The 25908-nt window shown below is 44.4% G+C and overlaps 1 protein-coding gene across 6 annotated transcripts in view; it reads left to right on the forward strand.

The window, feature by feature from the left end:
* Positions 1-25908, forward strand: part of LOC309495037 (multiple PDZ domain protein) — a 73925-nt gene that overhangs the window by 45059 nt on the left and 2958 nt on the right. For 5 of the 6 annotated variants that reach the window (XM_082164571.1, XM_082164570.1, XM_082164573.1 and 2 more), the window contains 19 exons: positions 920-1018; positions 1143-1208; positions 1295-1354; positions 9838-10012; positions 10273-10481; positions 12058-12149; positions 12513-12558; positions 12876-12953; positions 13053-13412; positions 20586-20669; positions 20958-21181; positions 21297-21444; positions 21546-21608; positions 22905-22953; positions 23038-23081; positions 23187-23297; positions 24285-24389; positions 24508-24617; positions 25644-25767. In XM_082164571.1, the coding sequence (XP_082020697.1) occupies positions 920-1018; positions 1143-1208; positions 1295-1354; positions 9838-10012; positions 10273-10481; positions 12058-12149; positions 12513-12558; positions 12876-12953; positions 13053-13412; positions 20586-20669; positions 20958-21181; positions 21297-21444; positions 21546-21608; positions 22905-22953; positions 23038-23081; positions 23187-23297; positions 24285-24389; positions 24508-24617; positions 25644-25767 (2247 nt within the window). The remainder of the gene's footprint in view (positions 1-919; positions 1019-1142; positions 1209-1294; positions 1355-9837; positions 10013-10272; positions 10482-12057; positions 12150-12512; positions 12559-12875; positions 12954-13052; positions 13413-20585; positions 20670-20957; positions 21182-21296; positions 21445-21545; positions 21609-22904; positions 22954-23037; positions 23082-23186; positions 23298-24284; positions 24390-24507; positions 24618-25643; positions 25768-25908) is intronic. The other variant, XM_082164574.1, reaches the window with a different exon arrangement.

Consider the following 25908-nt stretch of genomic DNA (forward strand, 5'->3'; position numbering starts at 1 on the left):
TGAAAATTGCTTAATTTATTTTGATGAGTTAAATCAATGCAAAAATATACATTGTCATAACTTATTGATCATATAATTTTTTTCAGTGTGCATTATTTCAAGCAACTAGCCCTAAACCAAACCCTAACTTAACCCCTATAGTAAGTACATGTAGTTAACTAATGTTATGCCTTACATGTTGTGTAATTACACAGTAACAACGTCGCATTAAAATAAAGTGGGTTACACTTTATTTTAAGGTGTCATTGTTACAGTGTAATTATATATTTAAGTACTGAGTAATATTAAGCAACTACATGTACTTACTATAGGGTTAGGGTAGTAACAAGGACCCTGTAAAATAAAGTGTTATCATAAAGTGTAACCGTATATTCTCTTAATGTGTATTATTTCTGTAATAACGAATCTTTTTCTTTTCTTTCTTTTTTTCCCTTTTTTGTAATTTTGGAGCTTGACAGCCCTAGTTCATTCCCTTTCATTATACTGAAAAGGTCAGGCCAGGAGACTTCAAAAATGCACTTTTTGCGAAAGGAAAAAAATACAGTTAAAGTTAAATAAAGTTTGAAACAACTTGAAAGTGGGTATAGAAAAAATTACAATCAGATAGTCAGATTGGAATTGGTGATTTTATTCTGCTCTTGCAAATTTTGTGTGAAATATTCATCAGACAGCATGAGGCTGAGGCTAGTTAGTGTTGATGAACAGTGATGGGAATTGGGTGATGTATAATGATCTCCATCTGCTGGTCATAATAAGCTAATGCATCACTCCTACTCTGACCTAAATAAACTAGATAACAAGATTAGTTTAAAGAAAATCTGGGGCAAACTGGTTAACTTGAAAGTAGAAGTATATTGAAAGGAATGAGAGACTCAGGAGAAAGAACTTCACACATTGCATTTTTAATGTGTTTTGGCAGGTTCAAGGTGTAGATGTGAGTGATTTCACTCATGAAGAAACCGTTGAGGCAATTCGTCAGGCAGGAGACAGAGTAGAGCTACTAGTGCAGAGTCCTCAGGTAACACAGAGACACACATGCACACACATTATCACTTCACAAATACTCATACTCAGTGCTAGAATATACAATAGACAAGACAAAACCTGAGTACATAAAACATTTATTTTCTCTCTATGCCCAGGTTTCAGGCCCTGGCAACTGTGCTGAAGATGACAATGTATCAAAATCAAATAGTCAAAATCATCAGGTATATTTCTGCTTATGCTATTGTGTGTATCATTAGTGTCTTTTAGGAGATGTTTATGGTAATATGAAAGTTTATCTCCTCTTTAGGATCCCAAGATCCCCAATAATCTCTCCCCAACCTACCCCTTCAGCCCCATTCCCTTTAAGGTCTGTAATGTGTGTTTGCATAGTAATAATCTAATATATGTATATAAGTTGCATATTATCTGCATGCTGAACACTACCCTTGTAAAAAAATAAGTACTCTTAAAGAATACTTAAAAAAAAATACTAATTTACTTACAGGAAAAATAAAGATACTTAAGTTTGAACTAATTGTAATATTTTGGAACACTATATTACATACAACAACATATGCATCAGTTTTACATACTGTTTATATGGACTTAAGTATGTTAGTCAACACACCAAAGTATGTATGAAGAAGCATGATTTGAAACATTATTTAAAATGTACTTTAAAATAATGCTTTTAATTTTACATTATTATAAAGTGCACTTTTTAAGTGTACTGAAGTGTGATAAGAACCATAGTCATGGAAGTGTACTTCAGGCCTGTTCACACCAAGGACGATAATTAGAATGCTGAAGTAAAAAAAAAAAAAAATTCACACCAAAACTGCAACGATAACGGCACTGTGAAACGATATTGTTGGACTCACTTTCAGAATGATTTTTTTCCATCTGATGACTGAAAAACATTGACAGCCAATCAGAATCCATCCTGCTGTAAAAGCTCGAATATTTAAAGCGGCAGATGATAAAACTGCAACACGCTTATAATAAACAGACGGATGTTATGTATATGGTTATCGTTCTTGGTGTGAAGGGGCCTTTAAAGAGAAGTGGCTTTTTATTTGAGTAATATTGTATTATCTGCAAGTACCGTTTTAAAAAAAAAAATATCCTTTTAAGATTTGTAGGAGGCTACACTAAAAGTACACATTCAATACAGTTGCGAGTACTTTTTTTTCAGAAGGGTAAATAGCAATAAAACACAACCGTTCCTGATCCATGAGATGACAAAAATCGAATAAAGGCTGTTCCCTTTCAGTCGCTCACATTCCACGTAGGGAGCCTGTCATCTTCGAGTATTGATAAAACGAGCCAATGCACATTGGCATGCGAGATTTGCATCTCGTGCTCTGCCCCGCAGCGTGGGTATAAACACGGAACCGGATGCACACACCACTTGTGTTTCACTTCGGAGCCGATCGGTCTTCATGCAGTGTCTCTGAAGAGTGTTGATTCATTCAACGAGCGAGTGTGTCGGTGCTCCTTCTGGAAGTCTCTCCCGGTGATGGTGGTTCTACAGCTTGAGTGCAGCGGTGGTCGCGAGCCTTCTGAGCTCTCAACAGCTGTTCTAACAGCATTCATTTTTGTGTTTGTTTGTCTGAGTGCTTCACTGGTACAGGCTGCACCATCCCTGTCAGTGTTGCCGCAATCATTCCCTTGTGTGCTCCGGCACTGGTGAGAGTATTCATTCCTGAAAGAGCAACACAGGTGCGTTTGCGTCTTTTTCAAGATGTCATTCCACCCGTGCGTTTCTGGATGCGGTCGTTCCCTGTCCCCCTCTGACGGTCACAATAGTTGCATCACGTGTTTGGGCTTACAGCACGCTGAAGCAGCTTTTGTGGATGGTTCATGTTCCCATTGCAGGAATATGACCATCTCGGTGTTGAGATCGAGACTCGCCTTCGTCCGCGAAGGTGGAGTCCCCATTACCACGCCCCACCCTAGGGTGCCGTGTGGGATGGGTGATCGGAGAATTATAGTGAAGGGTTCCCCGCCCGGTAACCAATCCCTGTGGGCCCCTCACTCCTCTATCACACCGCAGCCGGTGGAGTCCCCCGTTGAGCGCGCTGGTCCCTCTGTAATGGACCGACCAGCCGTTTCATTCGGGGCCCCTCCAGAGGACAGGATGCCGATTGCAGCATCGGAGGGTGAGCTGACCTCTGGAGATGATGACTCGGCTGCGTTATCTCCCTCTGGGAGCCGAGCCGGATCCACAGTTGTCAGCAATGCTGAAACGGGCCGCCCAGGCTGTCGGGCTCGAGTGGAACCCTCCACCTTGTCCCGAACAGTCTCGGTTGGATGACAGTCTCAGCTCACCGCTCCAGTGCCTTTCTTTCCCGAAGTGCATGGAGAGCTTACCAGGACATGGACGGCACCTTTCACTGCCAGAAATTGCCTGAGTAGCTCCTTCCCCCTCACTACCCTTGACGGAGGAGCGGTGAAGGGTTACGAGGCTATCCCTCCAGTGGAGCGGTCTGTCGTGGCACACCTGTGTCTGGCGGCTGCTGCCTCTTGGACAGGGGATCCTCATCTCCCCTCTCAGGCCTGTGAGTTCTCGGCTGTACTTACAGGCAGAGCTTACAAAGCCTGTGGGCAAGCCGCTTCCTCTTTGTAGGCCAAGACACTCATGGACATGCACGAGGGTAGCCCAGACCGTGCGCTCAGAGGTGAGCTCCGCTCCACAACTGACCTCGCCCTGCCTGAATACTGTCAAAAGCAGAACAGTGGTCCCACTGAAACTTTTTCAGAGCCTCCAGGGGGAAAAGGCAGCCTCCAACACCGGCTGGGGGGCCACGTACAACGGGCATGCAGTAGTGGGGATCTGGACGGGCCCCCAACTGCATTGGCACATCAATTGCCTCGAGTTGTTTGAAGTACATCTTGCTTTGAGACGCTTCAAAATGCCGCTGCTCTGCAAGCATGTACTGGTCCGTACGGACAACACTGCGACCGTTGCGTACATAAACCATCAAGGTGGTCTACGCTCCCGTCGCATGTCGCAACTCGCCCGCCACCTCCTCCTATGGAGTCAGAAGAGCTCTCACGACAGCCTGTGGCCCAGGGAGAGTGGAGACTCCATCCCCAGGCGGTCCAGCTGATCTGGGACCACTTCGGGGCCGCACAGATAGATCTGTTTGCCTCTCCGGACTCGTCCCATTGCCACCCTCTATGAGGCATACTTACGCCCTGAAGTAGAACCTGTTCGTTGAGTGGTGTTCTTCTCACCGAGAAGACCCCCGAAGGTGTTCGATCAGCTCTGTGCTTTCTTTTCTGCAAGATGGGTTGGAGCGAGGGCTGTCTCCCTCCACCCTCAAAGTGTATGTTGCCTCTATTGCCGCACATCACGATGCAGTGGATGGGAGATCTGTGGGAAAGCACGACCTGATCGTCAGGTTCCTGAGGGGAGCGAGGAAACCCTTTTATACCCTTTTGGGACTTATCTCTGGTGCTGACTGCAATGCAGAGACCTCGCTTTGAGCCACTGCAAGCAGCTGAGTTAAAAGTCCTGTCTTTAAAAACAGTTCTCCTGCTTGCTTTGGCGTCCATCAAGAGGGTTGATGAATCGTGCTTGGAATTCGGGCCGGCTAACTGTCACATTATCCTAAGACCCCGGCCTGGATATGTGGACCCAAGGTTCCTACCACTCCCTTTCGGGACCAGGTGGTGAACCTGCAAGCGCTGCCCCCGGAGGAGGCAGACCCATCCCTGGCTTTTCTCTGTCCCGTCCGCTCCTTTCGGTTGTATGTGGACAGAACGCAAAGCCTCAGGACCTCAGACAAGCTCTTCGTCTGTTACGGATGCCAGCAGAAGGGAAAGGATGTCTCCAAGCAGAGGTTGTCCCACTGGATAGTGGATGCCATTATCTTGGCGAATGAGTCCCAAGAGACTCATTCGAGTGTAGCCGCTTCCTGGGTGTTGGCACAGGGTGCCTCGCTGACAGATGTTTGTAGAGCTGCAGGGTGGGCGACACCTAACACGTTCGCTAGATTCTATAGCCTACGTGTTGAGCAGTGTTGGGGAAGTTACTTTTAAAAAGTAGTGTTTGCTCGTTACTCGTTACTTTTTAAAAAAGTAATCCGTTACTTTACTTAGTTACCCCGTTTGGAAAGTAACTTTTTACGTTACTCGTTACTTTTACGTTACTTTTATGTTGCTTGACTTTGGGCAGAACCCAATATCTGTTCCTAAATATGTAGACAAAGTTATACAATGGAGGACATAACAGGTAATTATTTTGTGCTCTTTATTATAAAAAATAGTATCAATTTCAAAAGAAAAAAAGTCCTTCTCATTGCAGCCGGCTCTGCATCATGGGGTAGAGTGCGACACTCCGCGATGAGCCGCGTGCTCGCGCCACTTCTCTCCGCTCCGCTTCCCCTATCCACCGAACTTTAAATTTCGGCAACAGCCAATAAAGCTTCCCTGCTCTCTAACACCGGTGCGAATCGCGTCTTGATAACATAGGACAAAATGATATAGAAGACATAAGCTTAGTTTTCAGACATACGACTCACTCTATCAAGGGAGTAGGAGAAAAAAAAAGAGATTTTGAGAGAAAAAAAAATATTTTGTTTAAAAGTACACATATTCAAGCTTTCTATATATTTCTCAGGTCTGTGAGACAAGTAGCTTATGAGTTTCGGTTCATTTACAGTATGGAGAGGAGCTCCAGTTCACGCGCTGGTGCCGTCATGATTATTTTGCATGCCATATTTACTTATTTATTAAATTCAGGAAAATTAATTGGTTGGTAAAACATTGATTAAAATTAAGATACAATTAATACAAAACGAAATTCGTTTTAAAGAAAGTCTTTCTACAAAAACAAACTTAATAAAGTGGTCTAAATCATGTCTGCCCACTCCATTTATCTCCCGATATATTGCACAAAATTATGATCTTACTCACGCTTTTCACTTTTCATATAATCAACATAGATTAAATTATTTATTTATTTATTTTATTTAAACATAAATATGAAACTAAATAGTTTTCTTTAATTTACTTCTTATTAAATTCAGCCAATTGGTTGATAAAACATTGATTAAAATTAAGATACAATTAATACAAAACGAAATTCACTTTAAATACAGGTTTTCTACAAAAACAAACTTAATAAAGTGGTCAAAATCATGTCTCCACACTCCATTTGTCTCCCGATATATTGCGCAATTTTTTTATTTAATTTAATTTAAACATATATATGAAACTAAAGGCCATTGCACACCGAGTCCGAAATTTTCGTATCCGTTTTTTCGTGTTCGTCAGCCTTAAAATTCGTCACGCACAGAAACCTTGCACACTGAGTCCGATGCGTATTTATTAAACCCCCACTAAACATTGGACGTCGGATAGACGTGCAGATCATGTCTATATTGGGTCCGTCGGTCCATGACCAATTCTGGACATCTATTCGACGTCCAAACTAGGTCCACTATTTGGACGTCCAACCATGACCCAACTTGGACGTCATATAGACGTTCAACATTGGACCTTTGAACTGGGTAATTTTTTTCGACGTCCAAACTAGGTCCACTATTTGGACGTCCAACCATGACCCAACTTGGACGTCATATAGACGTTCAACATTGGACCTTTGAACTGGGTAATTTTTTTCGACGTCCAAACTAGGTCCACTATTTGGACGTCCAACCATGACCCAACTTGGACGTCATATAGACGTTCAACATTGGACCTTTGAACTGGGTAATTTTTTTCGACGTCCAAACTAGGTCCACTATTTGGACGTCCAACCATGACCCAACTTGGACGTCATATTGACGTTCAACATTGGACCTTTGAACTGGGTAATTTTTTTCGACGTCCAAACTAGGTCCACTATTTGGACGTCCAACCATGACCCAACTTGGACGTCATATTGACGTTCAACATTGGACCTTTGAACTGGGTGATTTTTTTCGACGTCCAAACTAGGTCCACTATTTGGACGTCCAACCATGACCCAACTTGGACGTCATATTTACGTTCAACATTGGACCTGAACTGGGTAATTTTTTGGACGTCTATGACAGGTGCAGGAAATTTACATGATTATTATCATTTTTTTTAATTTACAAATGAAGAGCTCTTTTCCAAAACGCGAGTTTGTCGTGTCATTTTGCTGTGTAATGAACCTATTCACTGCTCCATCCACGTTTCCAAATCGCTATATTTAAAATGTAATATATTTTTAAAATATTTAAAATATTATATTTTAAATATTTTAAATGTACTGCAAGATGCTCGTGATCCAAGCGCCGAACCTATTTTTAGCCTAAACGCGATAATCATAAATTATATCACTCTCTCTGTAGCTCAAACAGTAGGGCGTTGGCACGTGGAGCAGATGATCACGAGTTCGAGTCCCAGGTAAAGCAAGGTGTGTGTGTGTGTGTGTGTGTGTGTGTGTGTGTGTGTGTGTGTGTGTGTGTGTGTGTGTGTGTGTGTGTGTGTGAGAAGCCGATGTTTTGTTTGAGAGCACTGAGCGCGATTTATTGTAAACAAACTTTTGTGGATGGACGTCGAAAAATGACGTGCGGAAGACGTCGAAAAATGACGTGCGAAAGACGTCGAAAAATGACGTGCGGAAGACGTCGAAAAAAGACGTCGCCTGGCGTTACAAAACAACCCCTTCAATGGACCAAATTTGGACGTCCAAAAATTACATGAAAATGACGTCACTACGACGTCACATTGCGCAGCGCGGAAAAAAACGCAAAAAAATACAAAATGTATTCGTCAAGGGTAGCAGTGGGGATGATTTTGTTGCCCTCTTTCTTCTTAAAAAGAGAAAAAGAAAGAGGAAATATTGGGTCCACCCAATACTGAGATTGCGCCGAGAGGAAGGAGAGTTTCAACTCCTTATCAAGGAGTTGCGAAATTATCCCGAGCGATTCAAAATTTACCTCAGAATGTCAGTGGAACAGTTTGATGCTTTGCTAGCGATACTGGAGCCACATATTAAAAACAAGACCACCAATTTCCGTGAACCAATCGATCCTGAACAGAGACTGGCAGTATGTCTAAGGTATGGGCACACACACACACGCAAGCGGGCGGCGGAAGCGCTGGGCAGACAGAACAGCTGTATACAGGTTATATTTTATACCCAAATAATACATGATTAGTGATCGAATTGGCTGCTAAATCCATTGTGGATCTTGTCGTTCGCTTTTAGTTGTACGGTGGCTCTGAATTGTGAAAAAACCTCTCAAAATACTGGCTGTGGATGCGAAAAACGCAGAAAATCGAACCCGATCCGAATTTTTTTATTACGGACGAAAGTTTCGTAGACAGTGTGCAAGCGTGATTGACATAACGTGAGGTCGAATTTTTTTTTGAACGTGCGAAAATTTCGGATGCGAATTTCGGACTCAGTGTGCAATGGCCTTAAATCGTTTTCTTCAGTTCTCAACAGTTCTCTTCTCTCAAGCGCGCAGCTGAGGCAGTGTCGCTGTCAAATATATCCATGGGAAAAGTAACGTTGCGGCGAATTGAAAAAGGAACTACGTTTCGTTACCAAATTTTTAGTAGTAACGCGTTACACTACTTTTTACCCAAAAAAGTAGTTACGTTACTGTAACGCGTTACTTTGTAACGCGTTACACACAACACTGGTGTTGAGCCAGTTGCTTCCCGTGTGCTCTCTTCACATAGAAGCCAGTTAACACCGTAAGCCCCGCTCGAAGATACGTGCGCCATTCTTGCTCCAGTTGAGTTCCCCTTTAGCCGAACCTGTTGTGTTCCTCCACACCCCTTCGGCATTGGATGTGGCGGAGCATCCGATGCTAGGCCTACCACTCGTATGCACTGGTGGAACTTGTGCTAGGCTGGGTCCATATGTTGTGATCCCTACGGCGATCTCATATGTGTATTCTTCCACGGTTAGTGTAGCCTCCGTGTCTTTCCCTTGGCAGAGCTTACTCTGCCGTCGCTGACCGGATGAGTCCTCCCCCCTTCTATAGGTTGGAGCCACCTCATTGACATTCCATATGTTGTACTGCCCGGTAACGCCCAGTCCATATGTGTATCCTCCACGTTACCTCCCTGCAGGCTGGATGTGGCTTCCGTAGCATCCCTCCTTCCATCGAAAGGGCATGCTTTCCCAGTGTTATCCTAGTCTAACTGAGTGGGTCTTGCGGAACAACAGTAACTTCCCTGGCCTAAGCCCTGTCCCATCTCCGCCTCAATAATGCGGGTGGATCAGGAGGCTTTTGTCTAGGCACTGGAAGGTGGCAGCACTAGTGGCGTTTTAATTGGAATTCCAATCAGTCATAACGTCAACTACGTCGAACGTGAGCGACTGAAAGGGAACATCTCGGTTACGTATGTAACCCTCGTTCCCTGAAGGAGGGAACGGAGACATAGTCCCGTCGCCACTATTGCTGGACCACCGCTGACTCCGGGCTCCGCTCGGCTCCTCAGCGAAAAACAAGAGGTGCGTGCATCCGCTTCCATGTTTATACCCGCGCTGCGGGGCGGAGCGCGAGATGCAAATCTCACACGCCAATGTGCATTGGCTCGTTTTATCAATACTCGAAGATGACAGGCTCCCTAAGCGTGATCCCGATCAGTCCTAACGTTGACTATGAGGGTATGTCATGAGGGTTACACACGTAACCGAGATGTTTTTTTCTTTACATGTTTTTTTAATGAAAACAAATTTTATTTACCATGTTTCTTTGCACAAATTAAATTGCTGCGTCAGTATTTATTAACAAGAAAATATATATTTGGATTGTCAGATTTGCTATACTTTTGAGATTTTAAAAGAGAACTGATTAAATTGTGAATAAATTCTGAAGAATATAATCACTCTTTATATTGCATTTGTAGCGTACAGAAGACTGGAAATTGGGGAAGCCTCCACATTCAGTTCCTCCCCTCCTGAAACTGCCCTCTAGGCCAGTGAACACAGAAACAGATGGAGTGCAGAAGGTTCCAGAGAGACCACCCCTGCCAGAAGAGGCTTCACATCATCACAGCGAGCATGAGCAAGCCTCTTACTGGAGTAAGTTTGTGTGTGTTACACTAAGGGGACCAAATGTCCCCTAAAGACCAAACCTGAAATCTCCTACTTTGTGAGGAGCAGGGAACCGTCCCGACGATGAAAACTGCTTGCAGAAATTAAATTAGCCTTAGGAGTAAATCATAGAGAATCAAAAATATCCTTAGCTCAGAATACAAGTCAATGCCTCTATTAGTGTGTCCACTAATGTGTCTGTATTGTTTTGTCTGGATGTTTTGACATGTTTGTGTGTGTGTAAGCAGGTCGTATGCAGCAGAGGTATGGCAGTCTGCCTGGAGAGCTTCACATGTTTGATCTGGACTGTGACTCATACAGCTCTGGACTGGGACTGTGTTTGTCAGAAAACAGAGATGGAGCGCGTGGAAGAATGAACGTGTACGTGTCAGAGATCAAACCAGACGGGGCTGCTGCTGCAGATGGTCGGGTCAGAGTGGGAGATGAACTACTGGAGGTGAGAACCACCTCCTGAACTCTGACTGAACAACAGAATCTTTTCATTTGGCCATTCAAATTATTCCAGACTTTATGCTGTATATATTTTTTATTAGAAAGCAAACCCATTCAGTTTCTCATGATGCACTGGATACAGAAGCAGGCACGGCGTTATGGGTGGGTCTTACGGGCCTTGGATCACCCATTTTTCAACTGGCCCACCCAAAACTTTTCTTCAAAAGAAATTAATAAAAAAACTTTTAATATATAAAAAATCGGCAAATAAGCTCATCATTTGTGCTGAAATAGTCTAAATGTTTAGTTTTCATAGTTTCATAGCTTAAGACGTCCTCCCTATTATAAACGAAGCATTTATTTAATCAAGCTCTAAATACAGCTCATTGTGGATCCAATGGGGCGAGGTGACGTCACCCAGCACCAGTCGAGTTTTCAAAACAATTTTAAAAAGCTGGTTATGTCTATTTTGATGTTTCTGCGCAAGTTCAGCAGACAGTGAGGTTCGGGATCGGATGTAGCTGTTAATCTTCGTGGATGACCGTGAATTGGCGGTAGCCTATTGTATTAGTTATTATCTCGTAGTAGCCTATAGGCTACATTTTAATGCATCTTCTCTGTATAATAAGCCAAGCTCAGTCTGTTGTTAATGAAATCGAAAGAAATGAATGTTGTATGAAATCGTCAAAAAGGTCTATTGCCACTTATGACCGGATTTGATTGAAACTGTCGGGCAGTGCTGTTGATCTGTATTGTTGAAAACAGAATTGTGAAATATTCGGCCTCATGTTATACGAGCAGAACTAAACTATGATTTGGGGAAATATTAGATTCTGACCACTTTTACAGTCTATAGGCCTTAGGTCTATAGAGAGATGCGCTAAAGCACAGACCTGGCTTATTATGCGTAATGGAGATTCCAAAGTGCTCTTCTTTGGTCAGAACCAAGTAAACATTTTAATGTAAATTTTCCAATGTTTAATGTCTTTGAATTCAACTATTATCATTTTTTCTGTAGGTTGTTGATTAAAAGTTACCATAAACAACTTATACTGTCACTGGTAGCTACCATAAAATATTTTACTGAGGTTTGATTGTAACAAAAGTAATGCAACAAAATTTGAATTGGTCAAGTCTTATAATATTTTAATTATCCAAATAGTATTAGTATTAGAAATAAATAAAGGAATTATAGTATAGTAGCACATTTTAATACTACTAGTCTCTTATTTAAGTTTTTTTTTTTAAATATACACGTATAAATTAAATATATATTTTCTCAAGTGTTACCATTGTACACACTGATTTTTTTTTTGTGATTGGTTTATTGATTAAATTTGATAATATTATCTAGCCTTTCTCTTTATAATTCTATTAATGTTACATGTATGTGGCACATATGAAAGTTATAAAACATGGTATGTAGATTTGAATTAATCTGTGAGTAATAAAGGACAATGTAAAATGTTACAATTGCCCCCAATCTTCTCAACTTAACTAAAAGAGCAAAACTCGTGAAATATGTCTCTTATCAAGGGTTGAGGTTTTGTCTTCTTCATGGTAATGTGTATATTTTGCAGATAAATGGACAAGTGCTGTATGGACGCAGTCACCAGAATGCAACAGCAATCATCAACAATGTTCCAGCTAAAGTTAAGATTATGCTCACAAGGTGAGACTTTTTCTCATGAATACAGACTAACACATGCATTATAATATACTCATCATATACTGTAGGTAATAATGTATATTATTACTGTGATGTCCAAAAGTGTGAGATCGATATGAATGTAACATTTTAAATAGAGGAAGAGATTCTGCAATATTTCTAGTCTAGATCAAATGCATGGTGCAATGAAAGAATTTCAATTCAATATCTCACTCAAATTTTTATGCTGATATTTGTCATTTGTAATGAAAATACTGTATGAAATTTGAAATCAAAACTAAAACTTTTCACTAAAAGTCTCTTTTTTTTGGATCTTTATGTTTATATGTAACATATTTTGATTCACATTTTTTATTTTCTTGTCAGGAATAAAGATGCACAGAAACAAATGACTACAGGACCAGTAAAGGAGGCAATGGAGCCATACACACACATACACACACATATAAATAAACTAAAATACTTCTTAAAACAGTAAAAGGCATAATAATTATAGAGCTATGCTCGATTAACAAATCAAATCATTGTAAAAAAAAAAAAACTTTCTGAACAAGTTCATTACAATAGTTTTGCATAGCTAGCTGTATGTGTCTGACAAGTTCATTGGAATTCTTTATTTAATTCTTTAATTTACTCTGAAATACTCTTTAATTTAGCTTCATTTACCACATGTCTGCTTCACTGGACATCTATATCTTATGTCATCTCATGACAGTTTTATCTGTTTAGATGGACAACTGTCCTGTAAAATCTCCTGGCATGCATATGAATATGGTCAGAGAAGGTCAACATTCAGTTTTATCACAGGTAAAACAGTCAAACCAAATGTTAGACAAACACATGACACAAAATATCTGCCTGCTTCGTTCTCATTCTCTTTGTTCTCATGATTCTGTTTGCCGATAGGATGGAAGGATCAGCAAAGAGGATAAACTGAAATCTCGCTCCTCAGAGAGCCTCAACATTGGTCTTCCTGCTCCAGTCAATGCCACATCCAATCATAAGCCTTCCTGTCATCCTGCCAGTCACATGCCCCCCAGCTGCTGTGTTCCTCCATCATCTGGCGTTTCATCAGCTGACTGCGGCTCAACAGCCAATCAGAGCTCTCGCACGGGGCCTCACAGCACTTCTTACTTGGCCCAGTGTTCTGTGAGCTCGGACCCCCTTACATGTCCCATCATAGCTGGATGTATAAATACTATCGATATCTGCAAGGGCTCCACAGGGCTCGGCCTCAGCATAGTAGGAGGCTGCAACACACTACTGGTGAGAAATTAAAAAGGAAACTGAGTTTATTAGACTTCACAATGTCGAAACTTGAATTACAATGAAGCAGCTTGAATGCAAACCTCAATTTTCTTTCTTCCTTGGAACACAAAAGGAGTTTAGAAGGAAGTTCACACTGTGTTTTTCTTTGAATCGTTATAGTGAATATGGTTATGTCGTACTGCAAAAATGACATAAAGCAGTTATGCATTATCCAAAGCAACTTAGATTGAATTTAACATATACATTTTATCAGTTCATGCACTGCTTGGGAATTTAACCCAGGATCTTGGCATTGTTATTGTCATGCTCTCATGGAATTCACCTTAAAAGTGGCACATGCACTATAGCGCAGGTCTTCAGAAGCCGTACAATAGCTTTGAGTGGGAAACTGACTCAATTTAACATCATTACTAATTGATGTTCTTCTTGAAACTACTCAATTTTTTTTTTTTTTTTTTTTTTTTGAACTATCCCTTTAAAGACATATTCCAGGTCAAATGGAACGTCTCGGTTACGGATGTAACCCTCGTTCCCTGAGTGGGAACGGAGACGTTACGTCGGATGACGACGATTGGGGTTTCGCCTAGAAGCCTATCACCTTCGAGTATATAAAACGAGCCAATGGCAATAAAATGCCATGGGTCTGCGGAATTTGCATAGCGTAACTCCGCCCGCCGCAGGGGGTATATAAGGAAGTACGCTGGCACAATGCAGATATGTCTTCGCTGAGGAGCCGAGACTAGCCCCAGGCGTTTTTCAGCGGTACAGCGGAAGTGGCAGGAAGACGTAACGTCTCCGTTCCCACTCAGGGAACGAGGGTTACATCCGTAACCGAGACGTTCCCTTTCGTGGTCACTCCGAGTTACGTCGGATGACGACGATTGGGGTTCCAGTCTAATCACGCCACCTCGGCTGTCTACCAGTGCCCTGCGTGAGTCTGAGCTCCCTGTTGTGAGACTAGCACGAACGAAGGAGTCCTACTTAACACAGGGATACCAAGGTACACTGGGAAGCATATCTCCAGAGAGAAATATGCAATAATGCCCAGCCATTGATGGGGGGGACTTAGAATACACATATGACCCAGAGGGCTGCATATGGAAAATCACTGGGGTGTCCAGCCGCAGGTGGAATTTTAAACCCCAGGGGTGGCAAGGTGGCTTGCCAAGGGAAAGACACACGCTCACAAGGAGACTTACAGTGGAATACACATGTGGGGGTCGCCCAGAGGGGAACCATGCACATGGAGGCACCTAGTCAAGCGCAAAAGCTGCGTTATGGCAGATTGGCATAACTCAGGCGTTGACGTAACCAGTGCTGGAGGAAACTCAGAGCTTATCAGACTCACCTGAGAGAAATATCGCACGTATCCCGTCCGTGGAGAGGAATGGCGAGCAAGCGAAGACACCTGAGCAGAATCTAGCACCGGCTGGTTGAAGCGAGTACATGAGAAGAAACTGGCTCTACTCGGAGATTATAGAATCTCGCGAATGTGTTGGGTGTCGCCCAGCCTGCAGCTCTACAAATGTCTGTTAGCGAGGCGCCATGCGCTAGAGCCCAAGAGGAAGCCACACTACGTGTGGAGTGGGCTTTCACACCAAGGGGGCACGGACGACCTTGCTGCTGGTATGCCAAAGCAATGGTATCCACTATCCAGTGGGATAACCTTTGCTTTGAGAGAGCCTTTCCCTTCAGCTTCCCACCATGACAGACAAAGAGCTGGTCTGAGGTCCTGAAACACCGCGTTCTGTCCACGTAAGCACGGAGGGCGCGTACTGGACAGAGCAGTGCCAAGGCTGGGTCTGCCTCCTCCAAGGGCAGCGCTTGCAGGTTCACTACCTGGTCTCGAAAGGGTGTGGTAGGAACCTTGGGCACGTATCCAAGCCGGGGTCTCAGGATCACGTGAGAGTTAGCCGGCCCGAATTCCAGGCACGCTTCGTCAACCGAAAATGCCTGCAGGTCCCCTACCCTCTTGATGGAGGCCAATGCAACCAGGAGCGCTGTCTTCATAGACAGAAACTTAAGCTCCACTGACTGTAAAGGCTCAAATGGAGCACTCTGCAGGGCAGTTAGAACCACTGAGAGGTCCCAAGAGGGTACGAAGGGAGGACGAGGAGGATTTAGTCTCCTCGCTCCCCTCAGGAACCTGACGATCAGGTCGTGCCTTCCCAGAGACTTACCATCAACTGCTTCGTGATGTGCGGCAATGGCGGCAACATACACTTTCAGGGTGGAGGGAGACAGCCTTCGCTCCAACCCTTCTTGCAGGAAGGAAAGCACGACACTGATCGGGCATTTCGTGGGTTCTTGATGTTTAGAAGAACACCAGTTGACGAAGAGGTTCCACTTCAACGCATAGGCATGTCTCGTGGACGATGCTCTAGCGGAAGTGATGGTAGCCACCACCGCAGGTGGTAGGGTACTCAAACCTGCCTCGTCCCGTCCAGGAGCCACACGTGGAGGTTCCAAAGATCGGGACGAGGGTGCCATAAGGTGCCCCGTCCCTGAGAAAGGAGGTCCTTCCTCAGAGGAATTGGCCAGGGAGGTGCTGTCGCGAGGAGTACTAGTTCGGAGAACCAGGTCCGGTTGGGCCAATACGGGGCAACCAAAATGACCTGCTCCTCGTCCTCCCTGATCTTGCGCAAGGTCTGCGCAAGAAGGCTCACTGGGGGAAACGCATACTTGCGTAGGCCCCGCGGCCAGCTGTGCGCCAGTGCATCCGTGCCGAGCGTGCCCTCGGTCAGGGAGTAAAACAGGTCGCAATGGGACGAGTCGTGGGAGGCAAACAGGTCTACCTGTGCGTCGCCGAACTGACCCCAAATCAGCTGGGCCGTCTGGGGATGGAGTCGCCATTCTCCTGCGAGAGGCCGAACTCGAGACAGCTCGTCGGCCGCCTGGTTCAGGTGTCCCGGGATATAAATGGCTCGAAGCGACCTCAGATGCTTCTGACTCCATATGAGGAGGTGGCGAGCGAGTTGCGACATACGGCGGGAGCGTAGACCACCCTGGTGGTTGATGTACGCTACTGTTGCGGTATTGTCTGATCGGACTAGTACGTGCTGGCCCCTGAGCAGCGCATGGAAGCGGTGCAGGGCGAGACGTACAGCCAGCAACTCGAGGCAATTGACATGCCAAAGGCGCTGGGGTCCTGTCCAGAAGCCCGCGGCAGCATGACCATTGCACATGGCGCCCCAGCCCGTGTTGGAGGCATCTGTTGACACAACAACATGCCGGGAAACTCGTTCTAAGGGCACTCCGGCCCGTAGAAAATTGAGGTTCGCCCACGGGGTGAAGGTCTGACGGCAGGCTGGAGTCACTGGGACTCGGAGCGTGCCGTGTTGCCATGCCCACCTCGGGACTCGATCGCGAAGCCAAAGCTGAAGCGGTCTCATATGAAGCAATCCCAGCGGCGTTACTGCGGCTGCGGATGCCATATGCCCCAGGAGCCTCTGAAAAAGTTTCAGTGGAACCGCACTCTTGTCCTCGAACTGACGAAGACAAGTCAGCAGTGACTGCGCGCGCTCGCTCGTAAGCTGCGCGCACATGGCGACCGAGTCGATCTCCATACCGAGAAAAGAGATCCTCTGCACGGGGCAGAGTTTGCTCTTCTCCCAGTTGACCCGAAGGCCCAGACGGACTAGGTGCCGGAGCACTAGGTCCCTGTGTTCGCAAACCTGGTCTCGAGAGTGAGCTAGGATAAGCCAGTCGTCGAGATAGTTCAGGATGCGAACCCCGTGTTCCCGAAGGGGAACAAGGGCTGCCTCGACGACCTTCGTAAAGACGCGAGGAGACAGGGCTAGCCCGAAAGGGAGAACCGCGTACTGGTATGCCTGCCCCTCGAAAGCAAACCGTAGAAACGGTCTGTGTCGAGGTAAAATGGAGACATGGAAGTAGGCGTCCTTCAGGTCGATCGCTGCAAACCAATCCTGCGGCCGCACACACTGGAGGATGTGTTTGGCCGTTAGCATCTTGAACGGCAGCCTGTGAAGGGAGCGGTTCAAGACGCGCAGGTCGAGGATTGGCCGTAACCCACCGGACTTCTTGGGTACAATGAAGTAAGGGCTGTAGAAGCCGGACTTCATTTCGGCTGGAGGGACAATCTCGATCGCACCCTTCGCCAGCAGGGTGACGACCTCCGCTCTCATGACAGGGGCATTGCCACCGACCATAGTGAAGCGGACTCCGCTGAAGCGGGGAGGAGATCGCGCGAACTGAATCGCGTAGCCGAGCCTGATGGTTCTCGCGACCCAGCGGGACAGTCTGGGAAGCTCTAGCCAGGCCTCCAGAAAGTGCACCAGCGGGGTCATACGAACCACAGACGTACCGTCGGTGGGGCAGCGAGGCGGAATGACCGGCACCGGCGAGGGTGGCATCGCGGCCCTGTGCGGGGGCACGGTCATTAACCGCGTCCTGCCAGAGGAGGCCAGGGGAGGGCGCGCGTCCCACGGGGGCGTGCTCTGGCAGGGGTCTGGCGACAGAGGGGGATGAGAGGAGCGTGGCCCGTGGGCGGCGCGTGCTGTCATCCCAGACCTCTGGGACAGAGGAGGGCGGCAGTGGCGGGACCCGAGGGTGGCGCGCACTGCGGCCCTCTGGGTCTGTAGGCTCAGGATTGGGGATTTCGATTCTTTCTTTAACCACATTAGGGTGCTGCCCGTCGTGAGACGAGCAGCGGGGAGTGGAGAACAAAAGATTCTCCCCCGGCCCTCCACCGGGGGAAGGAGTGGCCCTGCTACCACCTCCTGTAGCGAAAAGAAAGCCAATCCTGAGCTGCCCGTCTCAGGAGCGCCGCTTAGCCTGGCGTTTAGCGGGCTGCGGGGCTGGAGAGGGCTGTGGCGCCTTCCTACGGCTTCCTCCACGACGCGGCCCAGATGAAGGCTGCTGCTGGGGCCGTGCGGGAGGGGCGGGAGCCGCGGGAGGGCGCCCTCGGCGGCGAGCAGGCTGAGGATTCTGCACCGACGGCTGAGCAGCAGAGCGTCGGGGCAGAATGTGCTTAATCGCCTCAGTCTGCTTCTGAGCAGTCGAGAACTGTTGGGCAAAGTCCTCGACTGCACCGCCGAAAAGGCCGGCCTGGGATATGGGAGCGTCAAGCAGACGAGTCCGCTCGGGCTCACGCATATCAGCCAGGTTCAGCCAGAGATGTCTCTCCTGGACCACAGCTGTGGACATCACCAAACCCAGGGAGCGCGCGGTCACCTTCGTCGCCCGGAGAGCGAGGTCGGTGGCGGCGCGCAGCTCATCAAAGAGCCCTGGGTCTGTCCTACCCTCGTGCATGTCACGAAGCATCTTGGCCTGGTAGACCTGTAAGATGGCCATGGCATGCAAAGAGGCAGCTGCCTGTCCCGCCGCTCTGTAAGATTTCGCCACCATGGTAGACGAGAATCTACAGGCTTTGGACGGGTGCTTAGGATCACCACGTGATGAAGCGCTTGTCGGACACAGCTGCATCGCGACAGAACGTTCAACCGTGGGAATCCCAGTGTACCCACAAGCATCAGCTCTATCGAGGGGAGGAAAGGCGGAGAAAGCCGTCGAACGATCACGGGAAGACATGGGAGCCTTCCAGGACCGCGTGACTTCCTCATGCACTTCCGGGAAGAATGGTATTGGGGTTGGGCGGCGACGGGTGTCAGCGGCCGCTCCCAAAAACCAATCATCCAGCCGCGAGCGCACTGGATCAGGTGGCGGGGACCACTCAATACCAATGGCCGCGGCTGCCCGGGAAAGCATGGCGGTCAGCTCGGGATCAGACTCGGGCAATGCTGGCACGCCCGAGGGCGGCAACACAGCCGAATCCTCACTTCCCGAGGACTCGCGCCCACCTTGTGATGCAGCGATGGACATAGTATCTTCCTCTGGAGCTCCAAACGAGACGCGCTGGGGCTCCGAAGAGGGACCAGCGGTCTCAGTTTGGACACTCGCGGGTGCTGATGCTGGAGAGGGGTGTGTGGACCGTGGACGTGTCGGCGGTATGTCCCACACAGTCACCCTCAGGTCACCCCGGCCACCAGCCGAAGTACTAGCCCTCTCGGGACCAGTAGATCGGGGTGTGGGTAGGGGGACTCTCGCTCTAGTGAGCTCATTGAGTCTCGACCGCAGCATAGAGATGGTCATGTTCCCGCAGTGAGAACATGAGTCATCCACGAACGCTGCTTTAGCGTGATCAACGCCCAAACACGTTAAGCAGCGATCGTGCCCATCAGAGAAAAATATCTCGCCACCGCAACCAGAAGTGCACGGGCGAGGCATCTTTAAAAAGACGTGCCACGTGCAATGCTCTTTTTGTGAGAGGAAAAACTCCGCGGATGCTGAAGCGAACAGGGAGAAACACACTATCTGTCAGATCACTGACAAGATCAGCAGGGTAGTGAGCACTCGCTGAAAACGCCGTCACACCAACACCGGAGAGCTCGCTCGTCTCGAAGGTAAGAGAAGACTAACTCAGAATATTTGGCTTGCAGGAGTGGAGAAGTTCTCGGCTCCGAAGCGAAAACATATCTGCATTGTGCCAGCGTACTTCCTTATATACCCCCTGCGGCGGGCGGAGTTACGCTATGCAAATTCCGCAGACCCATGGCATTTTATTGCCATTGGCTCGTTTTATATACTCGAAGGTGATAGGCTTCTAGGCGAAACCCCAATCGTCGTCATCCGACGTAACTCGGAGTGACCACGAAAGGGAACTTAAATTATGAGATGCTGTTGATTAGTGCAGGAATCAATTTCAACAATTATGTAGTACAAAAATGCATATTATTTGATCTGTAAATTTGACAGAGATGGCAGTCTTTTTTCTTTTTTTCTTTTCTTTTTTTTTTTTTTTTTTGTGGCATTGACAGAAGGCTTGAAATACTCTTGATAAAACGTATTAAATATTCCTTTAAATAAAAAAAGAATTTTTAAGTAATGTTGCAATCACCAGAAATCAAAATGGGAGCAAAATCAATATTCTTTATTTCCCCACATATCTGGAGCTTTTTCATGTGGAGATAAACAAAGCTTTTGAATTTAAAACATTTAAAAATATATATACATGCCAACATGTGTTAAAGAATTAACTGTCAAATTTTCAATTCAACTTTCCACTTAAATGCTGACAATATAATATTTCTTTCTTTCCCTTCCTTCCTTCCTTCCTTCCTTCCTTCCTTCCTTCCTTCCTTCCTTCCCCAGGGAGTAATAGTGATTCATGAAGTGAACAAGGATGGTGCGGCACACAGAGATGGCCGGTTGTGGGCAGGAGATCATATACTAGAGGTACAGAATTTCAACATTCACCAGTGAAGTTGAACAGAATGTAGTTTATTGATTTCTTAAAAAAGATCTTCCATTGACCCAAAGTGTGCACAAACGTAGTACATAGAGGAACTATCATTACTGTAAACTCATGGCTTAGATTATAAAAAATTACATCAACAAGGTACAGTGCACATATTTATGGACTGATTAAACTGAACTGAGTATCCAAACAGGCAAATATTGAATCTACTTGTCCTTTCCAAGGTTCTTTTGAATGGCTCTTCTCCATTCTGTTCTCTCCTCCAGGTGAACGGCATTGATCTGAGAATGGCCACTCATGAGGAGGCCTTGAGTGTCCTGCGCTTGAGTCCGCAGCGTGTGCGATTGTGTATCTACAGAGACCCTGTGACAGAGAACCACTCCACACACACCCTGCAGAACCACACACCCGAGGACATGTGGGACCTCTTCAGTGTGGAACTGAACTGCAAACCAGGACAGGGACTAGGGCTTTGCATTGTGGGTAAAAGGTGGGTTATTCTAAAGGAATAATTACATTACAGAACTGCACACTATACAGTAGGCCATGAATAATACATAGAATCAAGTGTTTTCAGAATTCATAATTTTCTGCATGTCTTGCAGGAATGACACTGGAATCTTTGTGTCTGAGATAACAAGGGGAGGGGTCGCAGACTTGAATGGAAGACTGTTGCTAGGTGACCAGATTTTGTCTGTGAATGGGGAGGACATCCGAGCTGCATCCCAGGACTACGCCAGTGCACTACTGCAGGTGCACCCAAACACACTTCACTCATGAATACAGTAATTAATGCATTTCTTTCAAAATCATAATAGGACTAATTATGTCCTCTCCATGTGTGTGTGTTGCAGAGATGTAGTGGCTCTGTGTTGTTGGAGGTGGCGCGCTTTAAAGCTTCATCATATGGAGATCAGGTAAATGCATTACACAAGACAACTGGATTATTCCTGCCCATGCAGTACTTTTGAACTCTGTGATCTAAAACAATAAATATTCATGTGTTCTAATTTAAGAAAATATTTCTATTTAAAATATGCTCTGTTTAAGTTCAGGCTATTATGTAAACAATGAACTGAGCTGGACGATGACATCACTGTTTTCTCCAGAGCGGCTTTATATAAATTAACTTTTTTACAACAAAAATTAACCATCACTGAACTGGACTTAGACTATTTTCTCCTTGATCTGCTGTACATCAGAAACAAACTTTGTTTGATTATTTTTCATCACTGTAAAGCTGCTTTGAAACAATCTGTAAATTGTAAGCGCTATATAAATAAAGGTGACTTGACTTGACAATGGCAAAACAAATAAACTCCCAACAGAATTGAAATAAAGAGCTTTAGTTAGCCATCACTCTCAGTCCCTTTGAGTTGACATTAGGGCATCAACTTTTTTTTAATGTTGATATATTTAACCATTTATTGTTGTTGTTTTGTTATCAGATTTTTATAATTCTTTCAAATGGTGGAGTTAGACCAGCTGATACCACAAAAAGTCATTACATACAATGATCATTACATATTAGAATATATTGTATATCTACATTGTAATAAAAACTAATAAAAAAAAATGTGTTTGGGGTCAGTAAGATTTGTTTTGTTGTTGTTAATACTAAATTAATAAAAATAAATGAATACTGTTATTCAGCAAGGACGCATTAAATGGACTAAAAGTAAGAAAAAATACATTTATAATGTTTCAAATGATTTCTGTTTCAACTTTCTATTCTTAAAATAATCCTGAAAAAAAATCTTATATAACAATTTCCACAGAACTATAAGCAGCACAACATTGATGATAATAAGGATAAATGTTTCTTGAGCACCAAATCAGCTTTTGAATGATTTCTGAAAGATCATGTGACACTGAAGACTGAAGTAATGGCTGTTGAAAATTCAGCCTTGCCATAACAGGAATAAATGATATTTAGAAAAAGATAGTTTTTGTTACATTTTTACAGTGTTTTTGATCAAATAAATGCAGCATTGGGTGAGCACTTGGTGAGCCTTCATTAAAAAATCTTACCTACCCCAAATCTTTTGAATGCTAATGTATGATGGAGATTAAGTCTTGAATCTTGACAAAGTATGCATTCCATACACATGCCATACAGTATATACAGCACACAAGCACAACTTATCAGATCTACACGGTGCACAATCTATACGCAGTGTTTGAGAGCCAGTGTTCTATTTTTGTTGTGGCAGGTGGGCGAGGTGGACGCCCCTCTTCTCTCTTCTCTCAGCACACATGACTGTAAGAGCGTATGTCGCATGATAATTATTCACTCTTCCGTTTTATTCATCAGTACCATCAATGAGTTTTCATCTTTTTCCACAGCTTTGGACGGGAATGTTGATATCAGAACTGTCACCATTCAGAAGGTGGGTTTGTTTTCTGAGCACTTTTAAGGCAGTAATGAAAGGCATGTTGCTGCAGTAACTGTGTGATCCAGTAGTAAATATAAGGTTGGTATGATTCTGTCCCAGCATGAGTGCGAGTCTGTGGAGCTGAAATTGAGAGACACACTGGGAAAGCCAATGATTTACATCTCCAACCTGGACCCTACCACACCTGCAGCACGCTCAGGACTACTGCAGGTAGAGAGAGAGAATGAGAACTTTGTGGGAATTGGGCCTGAAAGCCTTCTTTATGTTTAGAAAAGCTTGATGTTGGAGCCAATAGCCTTGTGGGCAGCTCTCCAAAATGTAGTGCACTTGCACTTTGGGAAACATGAGATTGAGTCCCGGCTTGTGGTTCTTTCCCAGTCCCTTTTCCCTTTTTCTCTTTCTCTGTTTAGATACATTTCCTGGAATTTCTCTATATACCCTCAAAAATAAAGGTTCCGGCATCTATGGTTCCATGCGAAACCTTTAAAATCCATGGAATCTTTCCATTCATCTAAAGGTTCTTAATAGTGGAAAAAGTACTTAAGATTATTAAAACGTTCAAACCAAGAAAAGAGACGCACTCTTTAGTGTTCTTTTAAGAACTATTAACTGAAAAGTTCCTAACTGACACAAAAATGGTTCTTCTATGGCATCTCTGCAAAAACTCTTTTTTTTTGGAACCTTTATTTTTTAAGAGTGTACTGTCCTATCCCAATAAAGGCAAAAATACAAAAAACATCTAATCTAAAAAAATTAAGTGTTGATCATCGGAAACCTCAAGATATACAACAAATTGTATGTACAATACCATTCAGAACTTTGGGGTCAGTAAGTAGAAAGAAATTATTTTTATCCAGCATGGATGCAAAAACTATTTCTTTTTAAACAAATGCTGTTCTTTTGAACTTTCTGTTCATCAAAGAATCTTGAAAAAATTGCATTTTTAAATGCATTAAAACAGAAAACAGTTATTTTAAATTGTAATAATATTTCAAAAAATTACTATTTTACTGTACATTTGATCAAATAAAAGTAGTGAGCATTAGAGACCCAAACTTCTGAATGGCAGTGTGAACATTTGACAAACGAGCTACTTTTCATACCAGCTTTATTTTATATTACAAAAAATACATCAAACTGAATACCCTATTCATGGGAAGTGGCAACAATTCACAAATAACTGAATTGAATTTTCAGTTGGGTGCCAGAGTCATCAGCATTAACGGTACATCAACAGAAAGTCTCTCAGTCACTGAGGCAAGTTCCCTCCTGAGAAATAGCAGCGGAGCCGTCACACTGCAGGTGTGCATCATCAGACACATATCAAATCATTTCAGATACAAAACATAATCAAATGTTCAATCGTTGTACACAGAGCTCATCTTTCCATGAATGTCACACTCTGTGTGTTTGATTAAAGGTGATGCCAAGTGGCTGTGCAGATGGAGCTAGCTTCAGTAAAGATCACTCATCTTTAATTCACTCCTCACCTGGACTCGCAGAAAAGTACACTACCCTCAACCACCAGAGGTACTCCAAATACATATGTATAGTTTCCAATATAGTAACTGTCAAACTATTCTGAAGTGGAGTCCTATTTTATAGGCAATAGTCTCATAAATAATTAAGATAATGGACCCTTTTCACATTTCCGAGGTTCTCAGAAGTGGAAGTCGTCATAGTTCTATAGCGGTGAACTGGAGACAATAGCAAATATAATTTTTAGATTTCCATAAAGATGTTAAATTTGCCGTCACTCCCTCAGCTGTTGTATTAGAAACACATTCGCAGCAGTGTTATTTTTTTTTTACTGTATTTTCTGTGAGCCTTCTTCCTTTTTGGGTACAATCAAATTGATATCATATTCCATCTGGGACACTTGGTTCCTCTGATCTATACATTAAATTGTAGAAGTTAAAAACAAACAATATCCCAAATTATATTTATTCACCCATTATTCATATGCAAAGAACTCGAATAAGATTTAGAAAGTAATTTTATTTAACTGCCAGCTGTATCTCAGTTTGCTTTAATTTTCATTCAATATTACACTTTCTATCTGAAAAGTTTCATCACTAAAATGGCCCAGGACAATTTTTTTATGTGTGGGTCACTGGAACAAATGAGTAGTTTATATCATACAGAACCTTTAGTCAACTATGCTCACATTATGCTGACGATGGCTCGGATTTATGCTAGCATTCAAGATTTATTACTGGTTTCATCCCAACGCTGCCTTCAATGGGTCCATGAAATGTATTAAAATTGCCCTTTTTACTGAAATGTCTGCTTGTGGATATTTCGGAGCAAGTTTGCGAGTGCAGTTCTTTAAAGCCGTGAGACTCTAGAGTCAGCAGAATTCTACACATAGATAAAGGACTTCCCCCTCCAGGGCACCCAGACTATTCAGACAACCCTGTTCAATAGAAGTGTTATGCTTGCTTTTCACTTTTCCAACTGCACTAATAGATTAATCTTTGCCCTGTTTTCCAGTAGGGTGTCTCTGGGAAGAAAAAGAATGGGTTTAATTCTATTTGTCTTTTGTGTGCGTTTAAGTTCTCCTCAGTTCCAGACTATCACTCTTGAACGTGGCTCTGCTGGGCTTGGCTTCAGCATCGTAGGAGGATTTGGCAGTTCCCATGGTGACTTGCCCATCTATGTCAAGAACATATTTCCCAAGGTACACAAGAAAGAGCTAGAAATTGTGAGTTGAGTAAATCTATTGACTGCAGTGAGCCACAGAGATCAATACATGTCCAATCACACGTCCAGTTTGCATGAATTACAGCATGTGCACGACACACAGTCCTCTGACTGAGAA

Source organism: Leuciscus leuciscus, assembly GCF_965113295.1.
Source record: "Leuciscus leuciscus genome assembly, chromosome: 3".
Classification (NCBI taxonomy): domain Eukaryota; kingdom Metazoa; phylum Chordata; class Actinopteri; order Cypriniformes; family Leuciscidae; genus Leuciscus; species Leuciscus leuciscus.